The sequence below is a fragment of the Saccostrea echinata genome, unplaced genomic scaffold (genome assembly GCF_033153115.1).
Source record: "Saccostrea echinata isolate AGI-Se365-2 ecotype Australia unplaced genomic scaffold, CSIRO_AGI_Sech_v1 ptg000064l, whole genome shotgun sequence".
NCBI lineage: Eukaryota > Metazoa > Mollusca > Bivalvia > Ostreida > Ostreidae > Saccostrea > Saccostrea echinata.
This window is the reverse complement of record NW_026889813.1, coordinates 5,046,106-5,063,804: the sequence shown is the minus strand read 5'-3', so window position 1 is coordinate 5,063,804 and position 17,699 is coordinate 5,046,106. Positions and strand designations below refer to the sequence as shown.

Sequence of the window (17,699 nt, the reverse complement as noted above, 5' to 3'; positions counted from 1 at the left end):
TTTAGTTCATTGAAATGAACACAAACAAAATAAGTTGTTAGTTTCTTAATATAGGACTCTATTGGCTAGTTGCACACATGTAGCTAGATAAGTTCAATTAAGTCGCTGATCCTTAGATCACCTAAGCCGAGTTAAAACGTAAGATGAGTCATGTGCACTATAAACCTAGGTTACTATAGCATCGACTTAGCTAGAATAACCTACATGTAATCATAACTTATTCAAACTAAAATGTCAAAGACTAGTAAGTTTACTTATTTCACACCACTTAAAAAACTTTTAAATATTTAACTGGTTGTATCTCGAAAGGATACATAATGATGGTAAATTGGTAATTAAAAATTCAGATGAAAAAAAAATGCAATAGAATTTAATTCAGACCACGGGATTCATAAAAGAAACTGGGTCCACTAAAACTGATGTAAAAAGTATGAAATTGCAAACAGTATCAAAACGTAATGCAGAGGTAAATTCATGTAAAAAAGGAACAATAGATTTGATTTGAATTTTCAATTTTCTCAACATTTTTTGGTTTATCGAATCATGATTGTTGTCTTTGCAATTCATTACAGTGGAAGCTTACTGGTTGAAACAATATGAAGAGACTGGGTTTATTACATTGTTTCTTTATTCTGTTTGAACAGAACAATTAATCCATAGCTTTTAAGTAAATAACCAGAATTATTTAATTGGTTATATATAGGATTTCCCATGATTTGTTGTTGGATGTGATTTTTATCCAACGAGTTGTGTGTGTTTTTTTTATTCCCGTACTTTGGCGAGGGAATAAAAACACACAACGAGTTGGATAAAAATAATATCTAACTACAAATCATGGGAGATTCTTTATATGCTATGTTTTATACATCACCATCAATATTTTACACTGTTTTATATAGGAATCCATTTCGTTCCACTAATCACTCTCACGCAAAACCCATTGTGACGTCTATCAGTGGGATATGAAAAAATTTCCCATGAGTTATATCCATGGGATACAAGGGGTAAACATGGGATAAATATTTAATACATTAGCATAGAAAATTACCAAAAAAAATCAATAAATTTTACAAACTGAAATTGTACACTTTAATATTCATTCTATCAATGCATATCATGTACAATGATAACTGATATCTGTAATATATATTATTATAACAGTAACTTGATCCGAAGAGCCCTATCACGTCTCGTTGACAGGTGCGGATCATCAGATCAAACTCGACGCTTCGGATCAAGTTACTGTTATAATGATAAATTTATTATATACCCCTTTACAACTAACAAACTATAATAAAAGGAAACTTTTTGGATCAAATACATAACTTCTATACATTAAACAAACCATTTTGTCAAGGAACTTTTTGATGCGCATGAATAAAAACGTCATTTATCTGTGTACTACGTCATCAGTTTCAGAGAGAGGTGATATGGATTCAGAAAACCACATTGTGATGATCCGGAACGTCGGATCACACTGTCACGTGATTGCATAAATTCAACAGTAAAATTGAGTGACAAACTGTTGGGTATATAATAAATGTATCAAAATTATCAAGTCTTTAAAATTAATCATCATCATCTCATTAAAAAGTGTATTGAACACCAATTTCATACATAGTTATGACATACAAAAATACATGTGGACTGTTCTTATACATGTATATGTATTTATCCGAGTTCATATATATTTTCTCCATCGTCCGCTGCAGTCGAGTTAATACTTCTCATTTCCTTCACTTCGACCACTTCAAAAATAGTAACAGTCCCATCTTTACAACCTACTACAACCTGGCCTTGTTCATTCATTAAGACTGCAACGGGACCACTACAGGAATCATCCAAGTTGTAATCTTTATGGCTAATCTGACGAGGTTCAAAGTTTATGAGGTGTAACTTTCGTCCGGTCGTATTGCCAACAATCACTTCCTTATTGCTTGTACTTTCGTTGACAAAACACTTTGAAGGGGTGAATATTTTTTCCTTGGTAACTGACCATCCTGAATGTGTGTTTCCCTCCTCCCCTTTAAGCAATCGTTTCAGACCCATATGTTTATCAGACACCAACAAAAATAATCGATCATTTACAACTTGGGCTGTAATGTACATTGGTTCCTTAAGCATTCCTTCTTCATTATATCTTTTTACAATTTTTCCGGTAAAATTATCGCATATCTGATATTCTGTGACTTCTTTCCTCTGAGGCTCACAGAGGTACACTCTTCCAGCAAATGCAGAAATTCCTTTAGGGCGAATGCATTCTTTTGTAAAACACGTTAAATAGGTATATCTGTTGTTTTTCCCTTGTTTATATACTCTTACTGCACTTGCAGATTCCTCTGACAAAGATAAAGAAAAATATTAATTTAACTGCAGTGATTCGTTTGGTTCAGAGAGAGAGAGAGAGAGAGAGAGAGAGAGAGAGAGAGAGAGAGATCACCTCTTTTCCCGGGGTCAGAAATAAAGAGCAATTGTTTGTCATTGTTTGCTTGGTACGAGTCTAAGTCAAATGGTCCGTCTAGTTTTTCACTGATTCTCCACATCCGGTCTCCTTGTGTTCCATATCCTGTACACTCTCCAGCACTTTGACTTGCTATAACGATGATATCACCCAACACAATCATTCCTACAAATTTCAAACATTTATTTGAACCTAAATCCTGAGATATTGATCAAATTATTCAATGAGAAATAACACTCTCTAAAGGTGAGAACGATAAAAATAATTAGAAAAAAATATACAATGTTTAAAGTTTGAATCATAATTTCTTTGACGAGAGGGAGAGGATATTTTTTTGTATTTTCACAAGTGCAAAGCGTGAGAGAAATTAAAAGAAACATCCTCACAATTGAAATAAAACAACTAAAACTAGTGCTAATTGTAACGGGAGCCGTTACCGATGTTACCAAATGGCTCCGCAATCCCATATGGTGCCCATTTCCTACATGCATTATTACATTAGGCATTACTTTTGTGTTATAGATATATACTTTATTTTCAAGAGTATTCTTATGGAGAACTACTTCGATGTAGCAGTATAGGTATTAGCCAATCAAAATTCAGCGCATATGCCTGCACGTGTTTTCTACATTTTTCATATATATTTTCTGATAGTGTCTCATAATATATACATTTGTGTTGAAAATTAAACAATTTCATTGAAATAGAAGAGAGATGTAACAATTTAAGTATAAGCAAATCACAATTCAGCACACGCGCAAGCATAGCCTTGCATCCAATTTTGATAATAATATAATGTAGGAATCCATTATGCCCATGTATATTATAAATTTGATCCTGTTTTGTTGAAAATCATGGGAGTTAAAGCCATTTAAAGTTCATTCAGTCAAATTGGAGCACTTGTCATGCGCGTGTTTTCAAGAAATTTCTTATATAGCTAGTTGTAGAACCTTATAATATATACTTATATTTTAAACTTCAAAGTATTTTGTCAAAAAGCAAGGTAGTGTGATTTTTGTATCAGCCAATCCGAGTGGAGTGCACGAGCATGCACGTTGGTTCCAGCTAATTTGACCATGTCATCTTGTGTAGACGATTAATATTATTTTTTATTTTCATTAATATTATTTTTTTATTTTCGTACACTGAATTATTCCGTTTCCTTTCGTTAAAAAGCTTAGACATTTAGAAGAAGAAGAAAAAACAATAAAGTAAAAACAATATGTTCTCGAACTTCTTTTGGAGGACATAACTGGAAACCTTGTTGCCATGGCAACAAGGTCACTCATCCATTCTCTGTCAACAAAGAAGTTGATTCCTTACTCATAACACAGGAATTGTTACATTGTGCATTCCCTCTAACACCTTCATAATAAAATATAATTAAACGTTTATACTGTGAAAATATAGCAAAGTAGTAGCGGGAAAAATATGAGACATGATTTTGAAGATAAATATGCATTTGAGCTGGAAAAAAGGGGAAAAAATTCAGACATTCTGGGGATTGAACCCAGGTCGTCCATGTAAAAATCCAACACACTAATCCAGGGTTCAACATTTACGTTTGTCTGATTGTCTGTGTCCCGTTCATTTTGTGTTCAGACAAGTCAGTCTCCACAAACACTTGTCCGATCGCACAAGTTACCTTTATCTGTTTATGCATTAGGGCATGATGTGAATTTGAAAAAAAAAATCTCCCACAGATTCATATATCCTTTGATTATTTTTATGATCGTAAACTTCAAATAATAGATAGAATGTTTTATTGTTAATTTGATATTGTTCTCCTCATACAAATACCTTATGTTTAATCTTAACAACTGATTGCAAGTAAATGGAATCTACCAAAAGTCTTTTTCGCTTCAAAGTGAAAAATGATAAATATCTGGAGTATACGTTAATATATATATATATATATATATATATATATATATATATATATATATATATATATATATATATATATATATATATATATATATATGTGTGTGTGTGTGTGTGTGTGTGTGTGTGTATGTGTGTGTGTGTGTGTGAGGGTGTGTGTGTGTGTGTGAGGGAGGATGTGTGTGTGTGTGTGTGTGTGTGAGGGTGTGTGTGTGTGTGTGTGTGTGTGAGGGTGTGTGTGTGTGTGTGTCAAACATTCTGATAAGGCAATCTATTAACCCTATAAATATCAAAGAAAAATAATGAAAAAGAAAAAAAGTTCAAAAAATTAACTTTTTAAAATCACATCCTGTGAAGACCGGAAGTGGTGACGATACACGAAATGTTTTTATTTCACATTTTCAAATCACATTCTATCATACCTAAAAGTTTCGGGCTCCTATCTTCAACACTTTCTGAGAATATTCACGGACAAGATTTTAAGTAAAAAAAAATGAAAAGAGTAATACTTCCTGACTGGAAGTGAATTTTCCAAACTTTTTTTAATATTTCAAAATAGTATGAGAGAATTCATCAGTCCTAAAAATATGGCTGAATTTCACTGGTTATGATTAGATATTGCGATTTGAAAAGGTTAAAAAAATATAATAATAATATACTGCCAAAATGATTGATTGATTGGTTGAATGTATGTTGTTTTCAGGTTCGAAATTTTTCACTCATACAGAGACGTCACCATATACCAGTGAAGGGCTTCAAATTTAGACCTTTACTCGGCACTCAGGGCATTGAGCAGTAAGGGTTCTTTATCGTGCCAACGCCCACCGTGACACGGGGCCTTGCAATTGGTTTTTAAGGTTTAATTCCTTAACTTTCACTCCAAAGTGCCCAGTGTATGGCGAAGGAACAGTTGCTACCTATTTTTTTTATCGACTTATGTCAGTCGCAGCCGGGATTCGAATACATGACCTTCCGATCACGGAGCGAGCGCTCTACTGACTCAGCTACCGTGTCGGCTATAAAAAAAAACCGCATAATAGGAATAATATCCTGAATAAAGTAAAATAATTTTGTCAAACAAAATGTTGCATCTGAATGTTGCATATTGCAAAAAAGAAATTGGGCGCTTTTAAGCATGTGTGGCATAAGTGTACAATTGCAAGAGCTTTTAAAATTGCACAAAGCATGATACGTGTATTTAAGCTATGAAACAGATACAAACAGCATGGTACAACAAATGATCACCAAGAATTATGGCAAAGCACGCGTAACATCAGCAGTTCAGGATTGCTTCAGTTGTTTGCGTTATTTTCATCAATCTTTCACAATGCCGTCGCCTACAACATTATTTATCCTTGCATTATATACAAGTCAGACTGCTTTGGCTCATGTTTAAAGGACTTTGACGAAAAAAAAATGTACGCTAACGATGTCCTACCAGCACATGCCTTCCAATAATGCAGCATCCTGGAGCCGTATTTCAATATGACAATATACAGCCATATTTGACAATCATTTGGTAATCGCATTCTTGCAAAGCCACAACATCCTGTCTGCCTATGCCATCTAAATCCCCAGATTTAAACCCCAATGTGCATGCACTGGACAAAATGGATAGGCATATCCACCAAACACAATCGCATCCCCAGCAACAACTGATCAAAGTGGGATAGTATTCTGATACAGTTTTAATACACTCATTTGCGTACATTGGGTATCATTTACTTACTCTTCGTAGTCACCTGATCTCATCTCTGGAAATTCAAGGGGTCTGTGTTTTATGCCCTCTTCACATATTTGTATTGTTTGTGGATTTTTTTGAGATCGATCACTGTTTGTTATCTTCTCCTTTTATTGGTTTATCATTGATGTTAGTGTTGGGACGTACCAGGTATTGATCTTTAATGACCTCAAACTGTCTATGATTGTACATTCTTTGAGTAATCATGACATTTAGATTATGGACCTATTGTTTATCTTATTTTTATAACAATGTATCATTTCACTCGAGAATCTTTATTTGCAATGTGTCACTAAAATTTTGCTCTGCGTTTCATTTTTTTTGAAGACTATAATAATAAGAAACAGTAGAATCTCTATATGGTCCTCCGCTAAGACGGAAGACCTTAATAATAATAATCAGAGTAAAAGCAATATGTCCCAAACTTCGTTTGTGGATCATATAACATTTCGTCGTTTTTTACCCTGTTAAATATCCTAAGTAGTTCCGGTTGATATTTTCAAACTTTTTTAAATGACACATTTTTTTTACAGTATTAAAGTAACAGATGTCCCTGAAAATATCAATAGATACATTTCAGTATCTTATCGTTGAAAATTTAATAATCAGTTTTAATGTTTTAAGGAAAAACAAAGAACATATTTTAACAGAAAATGTCTTGCAATTTTATATGGAATTAATTTCACTCGTAAAAGTAGCAATTAAAAAAATATATATATACTTGTGTTTCGCACTCGAGAATATTTCTTTTTCAAAATCTGTTCCATTTAGGAAAACATTCTGAGCATTTCAACAGTGAACTACCGTAATTTAATCCTTTAAATAAAGCTTCTATTTTCACACTGTAAATATATCAAGTGTGATTTTCATAGGGTTAAAATAATAGCTATAGTACAAACTTTCCTCTTTGTGTAATAATAATTATTTTCTCCCATATTTTAACGATAAAATAACAGTTAATATGGTTGAATTGAGTAAAATTAAAATTTTTCGTGTTTTTGACTTTTTATTCTTTAGAGTCTTTCTTGGGGACCTTTATTCACTCGCAATATTGTCTCTGAGAAGTTTGATAAATTGGCAGCTGATAAGAGCGAAAGAAAAGGGAAGAAAAAAATTAATGCATTGTTTGAAACGAAATACATAATGTGTTTTTGATTTTATAATTTTCACTTTTATATGCTAAGCACTTGTGAAAGTATCAGTAAATCTAATATTTGGACTCGTATGGTATTCTTAATTATTTGGACTTGGTTTTTCTATTTTTTTTATTTAAAAAAATATATTGTATTCTGTTAAAATGAGAGAAATTTTGGTTTGTCTTAAAAATGACATAATTCAAGAAATTTGGATTAACCTGTAATTCTTGATTCCGTATCAAACTGACAAATCTTTTTAGTGATTTCTTTTGTATCCTTGTTAGTCGGATTCCTCATATATACCGAGGTGTCTGCATAATCCTCCTGCAAGAACAAACCATGAGTAAGACAGAGCATTTTATTTGATATCTATTAAGAAATGGCTTTTTTACTATTCAGAACTTGACACATTTATTTTTTCATAATTATCTTTCCGATCTCACTCCAAACCTGTAATTTTTAGTGATATTAAATATTCCTAGACAGTAACAAACGCAATAAAATAATATCTACCTCTTGAATCACTTTTTTAACGTTGAAAAGAAATTCAATTGAGTCATTTAACCTTTATCTTCATTTTCATTTTATACTTTGTTGTTGTATACATTTTCACGAGCATTTTCGTCACATGTTTAAAATTGGTTCTTTCCTTTCTTTTGGAAAACTTACTTCGTTGTAATATATATTACTCGTTTCTTTCCTTTCTGGAGAGTCCCTTATTTCTAAGCTAGGAGATCTTGAAGAATCGGAATCTGTTAATGACGATCGATCATTGGACGACAAATCAGAAACAGGCCTCGTTTGGATGTTTTTTGTTGTTTTTTGTATGAAGTATTGTTGTTTCAATAGACACGGTAGTGCGATAAGCTTGTCTGCATCTCCCCCAAATAATAGAAGTAAATTTATTTCATAGAGAAGGTAAAATGTTTGATTATGCACATCTCCAATTGAGCTCTTGATAACGTTATATCTTAATATCCATCCAAGGGTTTTCTCATGCCCTTTCACATTCTCCTGCTGTGTTTTAACAATAGACATGGCTTCTTTATACCTTGTCTGCATCTGTTTTATTTCTCTCTCTGCAGATCTAGCTGCTTTTGAAATATCGATCAGCTGATGGTCACACGGGCAACATTCTGAACATGCTGTTAATCGACAGTCTGAGCACCATTTTGTAATTTCGTAACCAATGTGGAATTCACATTTTGAAATTTTGCTAAAGTATTCACTTTCTTCAAAATTAATTCCAGAAAGATACACCTCATGCTTCCGAGCTTCAGGTACTTTGTCATGCAAATGTTTACACGTCTGACAAAGTCTTAATTTGCAATTTGCGCAATACATTAAAGCTGAAACATTCTCGACATGATCATCATCAAAGTTACAATAAGGATTTCTTTTCAGTTTATCGAGGTATTTCCTACATCTAACAATAGATGCTAGTCTTTCGAAAAGAGGGTTACGAGGGAACGTATGTGCCTTCACGTTGAACATTTCTTTGCATATTGAACATTTTCCAACTGGTCTTTGACGTTTTACGCATGATTTACAAATCGTGTGACCACAAGGTAGGTATACAGGATAAACAAAGTGCTTGTCGCAGCTACAGCATTTTATCTCATGTTCAATATCTTGAAATATACCTATCGGGTTTTTTCTGAAATTAAATAAAAATGCACAATTTTGTTATATATTCATTCATTGTTTTTTGTTAAGTCCACAAAATGTGAAGCAATAAAATTATAAATTTTTGAATATGGGTTTGCTAAGTATGGAGATTTGAAAGGGCTGTTCCCTGCATCCTATTCTATGATTTGAAAAATTTTGGCCTCACTTTATTTACATTTACATTTTTCATACTCTCAATTCATAATACATGTACTTGTACATGTACATGGAAACCTTAGATACTTAAAGCTATGCACATCTTACAAATACATTTGGGATGTGTTGATATGGATTTAGACAGGAAAAAAGCATGTTAATACAAGTAGTAAAAACTTAAACTTGTTCTTAATAAAACAATGAACCACTGAGATTTCTTTGAAATTAATTGATATCAATAAACATGCTTTGCATTAATCCTCATCGCAAACCAAGGGTTTTGTGTCCATTCTATTTTCCACAAATGGAACGGACACAAATTAAAACCCATGGCTTGCCACAATGTGTTTTAATGGGATTTGTTAGATGTTTAAAGTAGCTAGATAGGGGTGTGAAGGTATAAAATCCTTGAAATACAGAGAAAATGGAAAACATATTATATCACCTATGTTGTTTATACAAAAAAAAAAAAAAAAAAAAAAAAAAAAAAAAAAAAAAATTAAAAAAAAATTAAGAATTTGTGTGAATCAAATCACTTGATTTTCAAACTTAAAATTCAAATTTTGAAAGAATTAAAAACAAACAAAACAAATAAAAAAGCTCAACTGGCAATGGTGCCTAGTATATAAAGGCAAAACTATATGATTTTTAATTTTCTCACTTCTTCAGATTCAGAGAGTACATTATTACAGTACAGACCAGTGACGCTGGAAGTCTGTGGATAGTGGTTACCCTCAGGGAGTCAGAAAAAAGACCTCATATACTGTATTCATGAAAGGGATCAAATAAAAAATGTTCAATCCAAAAGTAACATTCTTTGCTTGCCTGTCAGAATTTTTTGTTTATAACTAATTAATTCTTGGCTTGCAGATTCATAATTAGATAGAAGATGGATTTGAAACACATCTTTATATTCAAAATATAGAACAAGATCATTGAAGAACAATCAATTAATTTCAAATTTGTTAAAATATTTTGCTACAGATAATAAAGAAGACTAGTTTAACACAAAGCTTTTATATTTCATTTAATAGCAGATTATGAAATTTATTTTAAGTCAGTTCAAGTTTTATTCATAGATACATAGTCATTCCAGATTTTTATTTTAGGTAGCTACTGAGATCTTATCGTTTCTAAACTAGGACAGCAGGAGAATATATTGTAGGTTCAATACCAAAGGTTATGGTCATTCGTTGTTCTTGACAGGCACGTAATATCGTTTTTGAAAGGGGGTTGGGGCAGCCAGAAAAAATGACAAGCAAATAAAAAAACAAAGGAAAGGAGAATTAGGGAAATTCTCCAAACTCAAAAAAAAAAAAAACTATTTGGGTGGGGGAGATGGGGTGGTTTTAGGTAGGTTTCAATATATATCCTTTCACAACCAAATTTTATTAATACATTAATAAATCACCATATTTAACTATGCTACAATATAAAATGGAGGGGGAGGTCAAATTTAACAGCAATAAAATTTACCAGATATAAATCACCATATTTAACTATGCTGCAATAAAAAGTGGAGGGGAGAGGTCAAATTTACCAGCATTTCAGTGAACATTTCAATCGTAAAAGGTTATGTTTGGAAAAAAGTAAGGGGGCAGCCCCCTACCCACCCACCCCAACCAAAACTTGATACTACATGCTTGCTTGAAATGGTTTTCTTAATTATTTGAGCTGTCATGGTGACTCTCGTTTAATTGTCAGTATCCCAGTTTCAATCAATGTGTGCATGTTTTGAAATGCATTTTGTGATCATGATCATGTTAAATGTTAGATATTTCACTCGTATTTGCCCTTGAGTCCATGTTCTCTAGTTCCGAGACCTTGAGCACATCTTACCTGAACAAACTAGAATTATTGTGAGCAAGCTCATAAAATGATACCCCACTCCCAACGTCTGCAGCATATTCTTTCAAACTATTGCATGAAATGTTTTTTTATTACAAAAATATGGTCCAAACATAAATTTAAGACCTTTTCTGCAAGTGCGCATATACATACTCAAATGACTATGACATATACTCAAGCCATAGGTAGTAAAACCTTTGTGTAAAGCACAAACATCCAATGTCTTCATTCGAAGTTATGTACCGAACATAACAACATATAGTACAACAAACTAAATGTCCTTGAGTCAAGGTCAAAATGATCTTTGGTCAAGGTCATGACAAACTCACCGCTTATAGATAAAACTTGACTTAAGTATAAACTTTCAAGTCTATTTCATTAGAATGTTATAAGAATGGGCACAAATTGCACTTTTCTCTTCTATCAATGACATTGAACCTGTTCAAATGAAGTTGAGTTAAGTTTATGACTCATATCCAGGTCATAAGCAATCTTAATATCAAGTATGAACTTTTAATGGCTCTTCATTGAAATGCTATGAACCAGACAAAATTGTACGCGCATATGGATGGATGGAAAACGTGATTCCTATACACCCCCTTCCAAGTTTCGTTTGTGGGGAATATAAAATTCCCTTTGAAATTCAATGTACATTTATTACTCAACAATAATAAATTTATGAGTAAGCTTTGATAAGAACCAATCTAACCAATATAATGGACACTGTATATGCATTCAGTGAACCCCCACCCCTTCAAAAACTTATAAACGCCAGATTGACACACATTTTGACTTTTTATAACTTTTTTCTACTGAAGTTGCCTACCAATTTTATTTTATAGATATTACATATAGATGACCCCTAACAAGAGCACAATATTCATTTTTCCAGCGTTGGTTGTAGATTTTGCATAAAATCATAGTTATAAACATACATGTATGTACTTTTTTTTTTCAAAATTAACAAGTATTGATGTCATGTTCTTTTCTCGCTGTCATGGCAACAATATCAGAACAGAAATTTAGATTTTGTTATTTTTCGAGAATAAGGTAATTCATTCTTTCAACAAGTAGGGTAATTTTGATACCTAATCTTATAACGTACAGAAAACGTATTCATAGAAAAAATGGCATTGATTTTCAGAAGGATTTGTGAACCCTTAACTAAGGAAATGGATGTCCTTATATACCAGTCCCTTGATATGTCCAAAATATTTTTTTAAAATTGTGTTTGAGCATTAGGTAGGGCAACATCAATTATATACCAAAAACTTTTGAAAAAATAAATTTTTGACTTTCCATGAAATGCTCGAAGCTTGCTGAATTTGTCTCTTCAAAATGTTTAATTTGTTTGACATTTTCCAGATTTATGTATCAAAATTTTTTCTTGACTATTTTTAAGATTTTTGTTTTCATGGAAGGTCGAGATCATGCACTATTCGTTTCGGGAAATGATGCTTCATCTTACGTATGTCGTCAACGTATCCACCTTTTCTCTATTGTATGTGTCCCTTCTTTCCATAATTGTCAAAAAAAGTCCAGGTAACGTTAAATTTAGATATATATGGTAAGCAGACATGTTGGAACAATAATGTATAGATCCATAAGTTTATTTCTGATGTGTATATTATGTGGACAATATGATAATTAAAAATTAACTAGCTAAAGAATAAAAAAAATATATTAAACATTAAACACTTAAACTATGATTAATACAAAAAAATATTTGGAACTTCTATAATTGTCGTGTCTTTTGTGTATATAATTATATAGCCCCGTGTTAGAGTCTTTCGGAAAAAAGGAAAACTGGAGGATATAGACAATTTTCAATATGAAGACCAAGTTAAACTATAAAGATTTTGATATACAGTATACTATGATATCAAAAGAAAGTAACCCATTCAAAATCTGTTTCAAATACACAAATCTGTTACTGTATTTTTTTAAATGTTCACTCAATAGTTCTCCATATAATCCCATGCAAAATCCGTAAATTTCATTGCTGTAATCTGAGGTAAGTATGACAATTTTTGCCAAATACTGGCACAATTTGTATTTGCGTATAGCTAGATTTACTTAATATTATCAATTCCAGTGAGGTGTGCCGTTTCGCATTACGTCACGATCTTTTTCGATAGATGCGCCCAGCGTAAACAATTCACAACGCCGCTGTCTGATTGGTCAACTCATTTTATCAACATTGACACGGAAATAGTCTGTTGCACGAGCAACCAATCAAGGATAAGAAGAAACTACCAGTCATAAAGTTTGCGGTTAGGAGGCGTGTATTATATACCTTGATCACAGCTGTCATCATAGGTTGTGACGTAATGCAAAACGGCACACTTAACTGGAATTAATAATATCATAAAATATTGAAATATTTTTGATGTTTGCAAACGCGCTATATTGTGGGCCATTTGGTATACTAAGTGCGCTATACCTCTTTTTAGCTGTTTTTCTTCATATTTATTTTAGAGTTCAAAACACATTATTTTGTTGTGTTTACCACAAATTACGACCCAAAACACCTTATTTAACCAAGTTCTGGTAATAAAGCATCATTGAAGAAATTCATTTCTCAAGTTTGAGAAACTTTTATAGGCTCCATTCATTTACATGTACTACACATAATTATCACGGATACAGTACTTTAAATGACACAAATACGTGATCATACTTGTAACTTGATCGGAGTACATGTCAGCAATTTAAATTTTTTGAATTATAAGCGGATTAAACATGGTAGTAACAACAAAATTATCATCTTTTCCCTAATTCTGAAAGAAATATAAGAAGCTTCGATGCTTTATTTCATGCAGTCTGAATTTTGTGTTTAACAAGGGATGTATTGAGTTGGGTATCTGATTACATAAAAATGAATTTCGTTATCTTTTTACAGTACTTTACAGATACAGTACATCCAGGAACATAAATGTATTGTTTTGATTGTAAATTTAATCAAATTAGATTTTTTTTTAAATTGAACATTTGATAAAAAAGATTTGTTTTTAAGATTATTTACCTGTCAAAATCGTCTGGCCCCTCCGCCATGTTTCGAAATAAATGTCTTAATATAGATATATGTGTTAAATTTAATAACTTCCTTGTTGTATTTTAAAGCTCTAGGGATCAGTTTAAAGTAGGACAATCAAAATACCTTAAACATACCTAAAACATTTATTGTCAAACTGGATATAAACATGCTTATCAAAATGAATATAAAGTATAAGCTCCCGTCCCATTTCCCTAACGTACGTACCGGACTTTTAAAGAAAATTATTTAATATAACGTTTTTACAATGTATTTCCATGTCAAAAGTCTAGAAAATTTCTTAAACATATATAAACCAACTGCATTCATCTATTTATGTACTGCTGGTATATTTTTTCTACACTGATCGTTTAAGGCTTTCCTAGACTCAACACATGGAATGCATTGTAAATAGATCTTTAAAAAAATAAATTGTGATATTTAACAGTCTCGTGGTGAGTGCAATGCATATGAAGGGACCTGCACACAATTACCTGTACGGGTTGGATACCTGATGCTTCCTCTATCTTAACACTACTCGTATTCATGCAAGAACTCTTATAGTAAGGAAAATTAAAAGATATGATAGGTTATTTAGCCAAAATAAATTTCAAAAATTTTATATTTTTGAATTTCATGCAATGAACAGAATGCTATTGCAGGGACTCTCAGTTGACATTATGGTTTTTGTTTGTAGTGTTAAGAATTAACACTACTCATAAGTACTTAAATAAACTTAACAAGCAGTCTAGAGAATTACAAATGGTCTTTTGTCAAAAACATTCTCAGCAACAGAGTGAACAAGAGGGATGATAATTTGATCTAAACACTCATCATCTGTGAAATTTATAATTAATCGCGACTGAAGATTTTGTGGTGTTTAGATCCCTACGAAACAAATCATTTTAAAAAAAATTAAGAAAAAACAAACAAACAAACAAACAAACAGAAACAAAAGATCCCTTTTCTTTACCATAAAACAATGTCAGGTGCAATTTAAAAAATATGATTACGAAAAGACGAAAAAATGCATTATTGCAATAATGTAATAAAGAGAAAGAGTCAACAGCATTACAATTTCACCAGAGGCTCTTGGGTTGCATCGCTCACCTGAGCACATTGGCAAGGAAAAAGCAGAAATCAGTTCAGTATTGAAAAGTTTACGGGGGGGGGGGGGGGTACACAAACTTAAGTTTACACTACCTCAAGATACTTCTATATCAATATTACTAATCATGGCTTTGCTGTACTTGAGCAGGAGAATTTTAAAGATTTTTCCATATGTATTCCCGTGTAAAAATCTGATCACTTATTGTGGCCCCACCCCACTAACCCTAAATTTGAACAAATTTGAATATACACTAACCGAGGATGCTTCTATAATTATATGACTAATCATGGCTTTGCTGTTTATGAGGAGCAGATTTATTATGGCTTTGCTGTTCTTGAGCAGAAGATTTTTTCAAGATGATTCCTATATATTCTTTTGTAAAACTTTGACCCTCTGTTGTGCCCTCTACCCTGGGGTTCATAATTTGAACAAACTTAATTCTACAATAATTGAGGTTGCTTCTGAATATGACTAATAATGGCTTAGTTGTACTTGAGAAGATTTTTAAAGATATTAACTATGTAACGGGTATGATTAGGTTCTTAAAAAGGATATATAGGTTTTCATTTTACTCTGTCTGAATTAATGATTGGAATGATTATTAAGAATGCTCTTTCTGAGGGTAAATTACACAGTACTAAAATTTATCTCTTATCTAGAGACGGGGACTGGATAATGTACTACTTGCACCGTGTATCTCCCCTAGGTTAGTATTGATAGATAAGAACCGGATGTCTCGATCTTCTTCAGATTTACTACGATTCCTTAGGATACTTGCCACTGGTGTTTGTAACTTTTAAAATTTTATTTTGCTCCTACCCTTAACTTCTTTATTGCTATTTTTACGGCCAACTTCTCCTAGCTTCTGAATACCTGACTTTTCCAAAGGTTTGCCTATACACCCTTGGCTTGTCCATTCCAAGGATTGTCAACTCATTCAACTATTTGAAGTCTTCAATGCATTTTACGCAAATGCCCCTTAACCATTACACCTATATTTTCCTATGTAAACTTTGCCCCCCCCCCTCCTCCCCCCCCCCACGTTGTGTCTGCGCCCTACCCCAGAGATTTGAATCTACAATACCTGAGGATACTTCTGTATTAATATGACTAATAATGGCTAAGCTGTACTTTATATTTCTTATTGATTTCTGTGGTAAATTTTGAACCCTGTTGTGGCTCTGCCCTACCCCAAGGGGTCATGATTGGAACAAACGAATCCACACTACCTGAGGATACTTTTATAATAATATGACTGATCATGGCTTTATTGTTCTCGAGAAAAAGATTTTTAAAGACATTTCCTATAATTCCTATGTACATGTAAAATTTCGACCCCCTCTTTTGGACCCGCCCTACCCCCGGGAGCTATGATATGAAAAAAAAACCCCTTGAATCTACAGTATGTAATGAAGCTTTCAGATAAGTTTCAACTTTTTCCTGCCAAATGGTTCTTGAGAAGAAAATTTGTGAAAGATGCCACCAAATTTTCACGAATTCTTAATTATTTCCCCTTGGAAGAAGGTGTGGAACCCGCCTTGTTGCAAGTTTGGTTGAAATTAGTCCAGTTTTCTTAAGAAGAAATCAAAAATGTGAAAAGTTCACAGACGACGGACGAAAGACTGATCTCGGATTCTCTTTGATCAGAAAAGCTCACTTGAGCCTTCAGCTAAGGTGAGCTAAAGAAGTAAGTTCTTGTGTGTCTGAAAATCTTGTCATACATGTTAGGAAAAATGTATAGAATAACAATACTTTTTACTGATATTTGATGTGAGTTTATAAAGGTAATCTTGCTTATTTTCTTGCTGTTTGTTAAATATAATTCATATAATGTCAAAATTGGACCTGCAGAAACATTTTTGTATGAGATTTCCCTTTCAGATGTTGATATTGTTGTAGAAGCATTCACAATAAATTGCAGCTATAAGAGATTAATAACAAACGTGTTTAGAAACTAAACAGAAAAATGAATACTCAATTCTGTTCCTCTTTAATTATAAAGAATCTGGAGGGATAAGACGAGCCATGTGCCCATGCCCATTGTTCGGCTATGCAAGAACATTCTTTGGAAAAAATCTCTCAATTGTTCGAATTTACTTAAGCATTTTAATGTTTACAGTAGTTTTCAAAACGATATTTATATTCTAAACAAGCTAAACAGTTGACTTTCATTTACTGTCACAAGTGTCTAACATGGGTAAGGACTTCTATTAATTAATCTGCATATTGAGTGTTAACACTTATTGTGGAGATATTATAAAAATGTTAACATTGTATATAATAATAGTGGTGATCTAGAAGCGCTTGTAGTAAAAATGAATAAAAACGGGAATAAAAGTATACAAATATCTATTATAATTTTTATCCGGCATTTTAAATAATTTACTGTAAATGAGTTCATTACTACATACATATATTTTATTTCCAGTGAAAAATATGTTATTCCTATAGACAAATTTTTATAAAGTAAAACAAAATTACCCCCCCCCCCCCCAAAAAAAAAATATCAAAAAATCAGAGCATGACTCGAACACTTTCCTCAATAAACGTCCATTTAAAGAGCTCCTCGCTAACCACTAGACCACGGAGTCACATACATATCCATTTAAATAGCATGCAGTTCTCCATATTAAGCAAGCGTATTTGGACTTAGAATTTTT

At 32.4% G+C, this 17,699-nt stretch overlaps 1 protein-coding gene across 1 annotated transcript; it reads right to left on the bottom strand.

Moving 5' to 3' along the window:
• Positions 1-1,532: 1,532 nt before the first annotated feature.
• LOC133175695 (uncharacterized) lies at positions 1,533-13,948 on the bottom strand. The gene is made up of 5 exons (XM_061310805.1): positions 13,920-13,948; positions 7,892-8,879; positions 7,441-7,546; positions 2,441-2,626; positions 1,533-2,339 (listed from the first exon to the last, which is right to left on the bottom strand). The coding sequence occupies exons 1-5, from the start codon at positions 13,946-13,948 to the stop codon at positions 1,672-1,674; spliced, it is 1,977 nt and encodes a 658-aa protein (XP_061166789.1). The 3' UTR covers positions 1,533-1,671.
• Between the last annotated feature and the right edge of the window lie 3,751 nt (positions 13,949-17,699).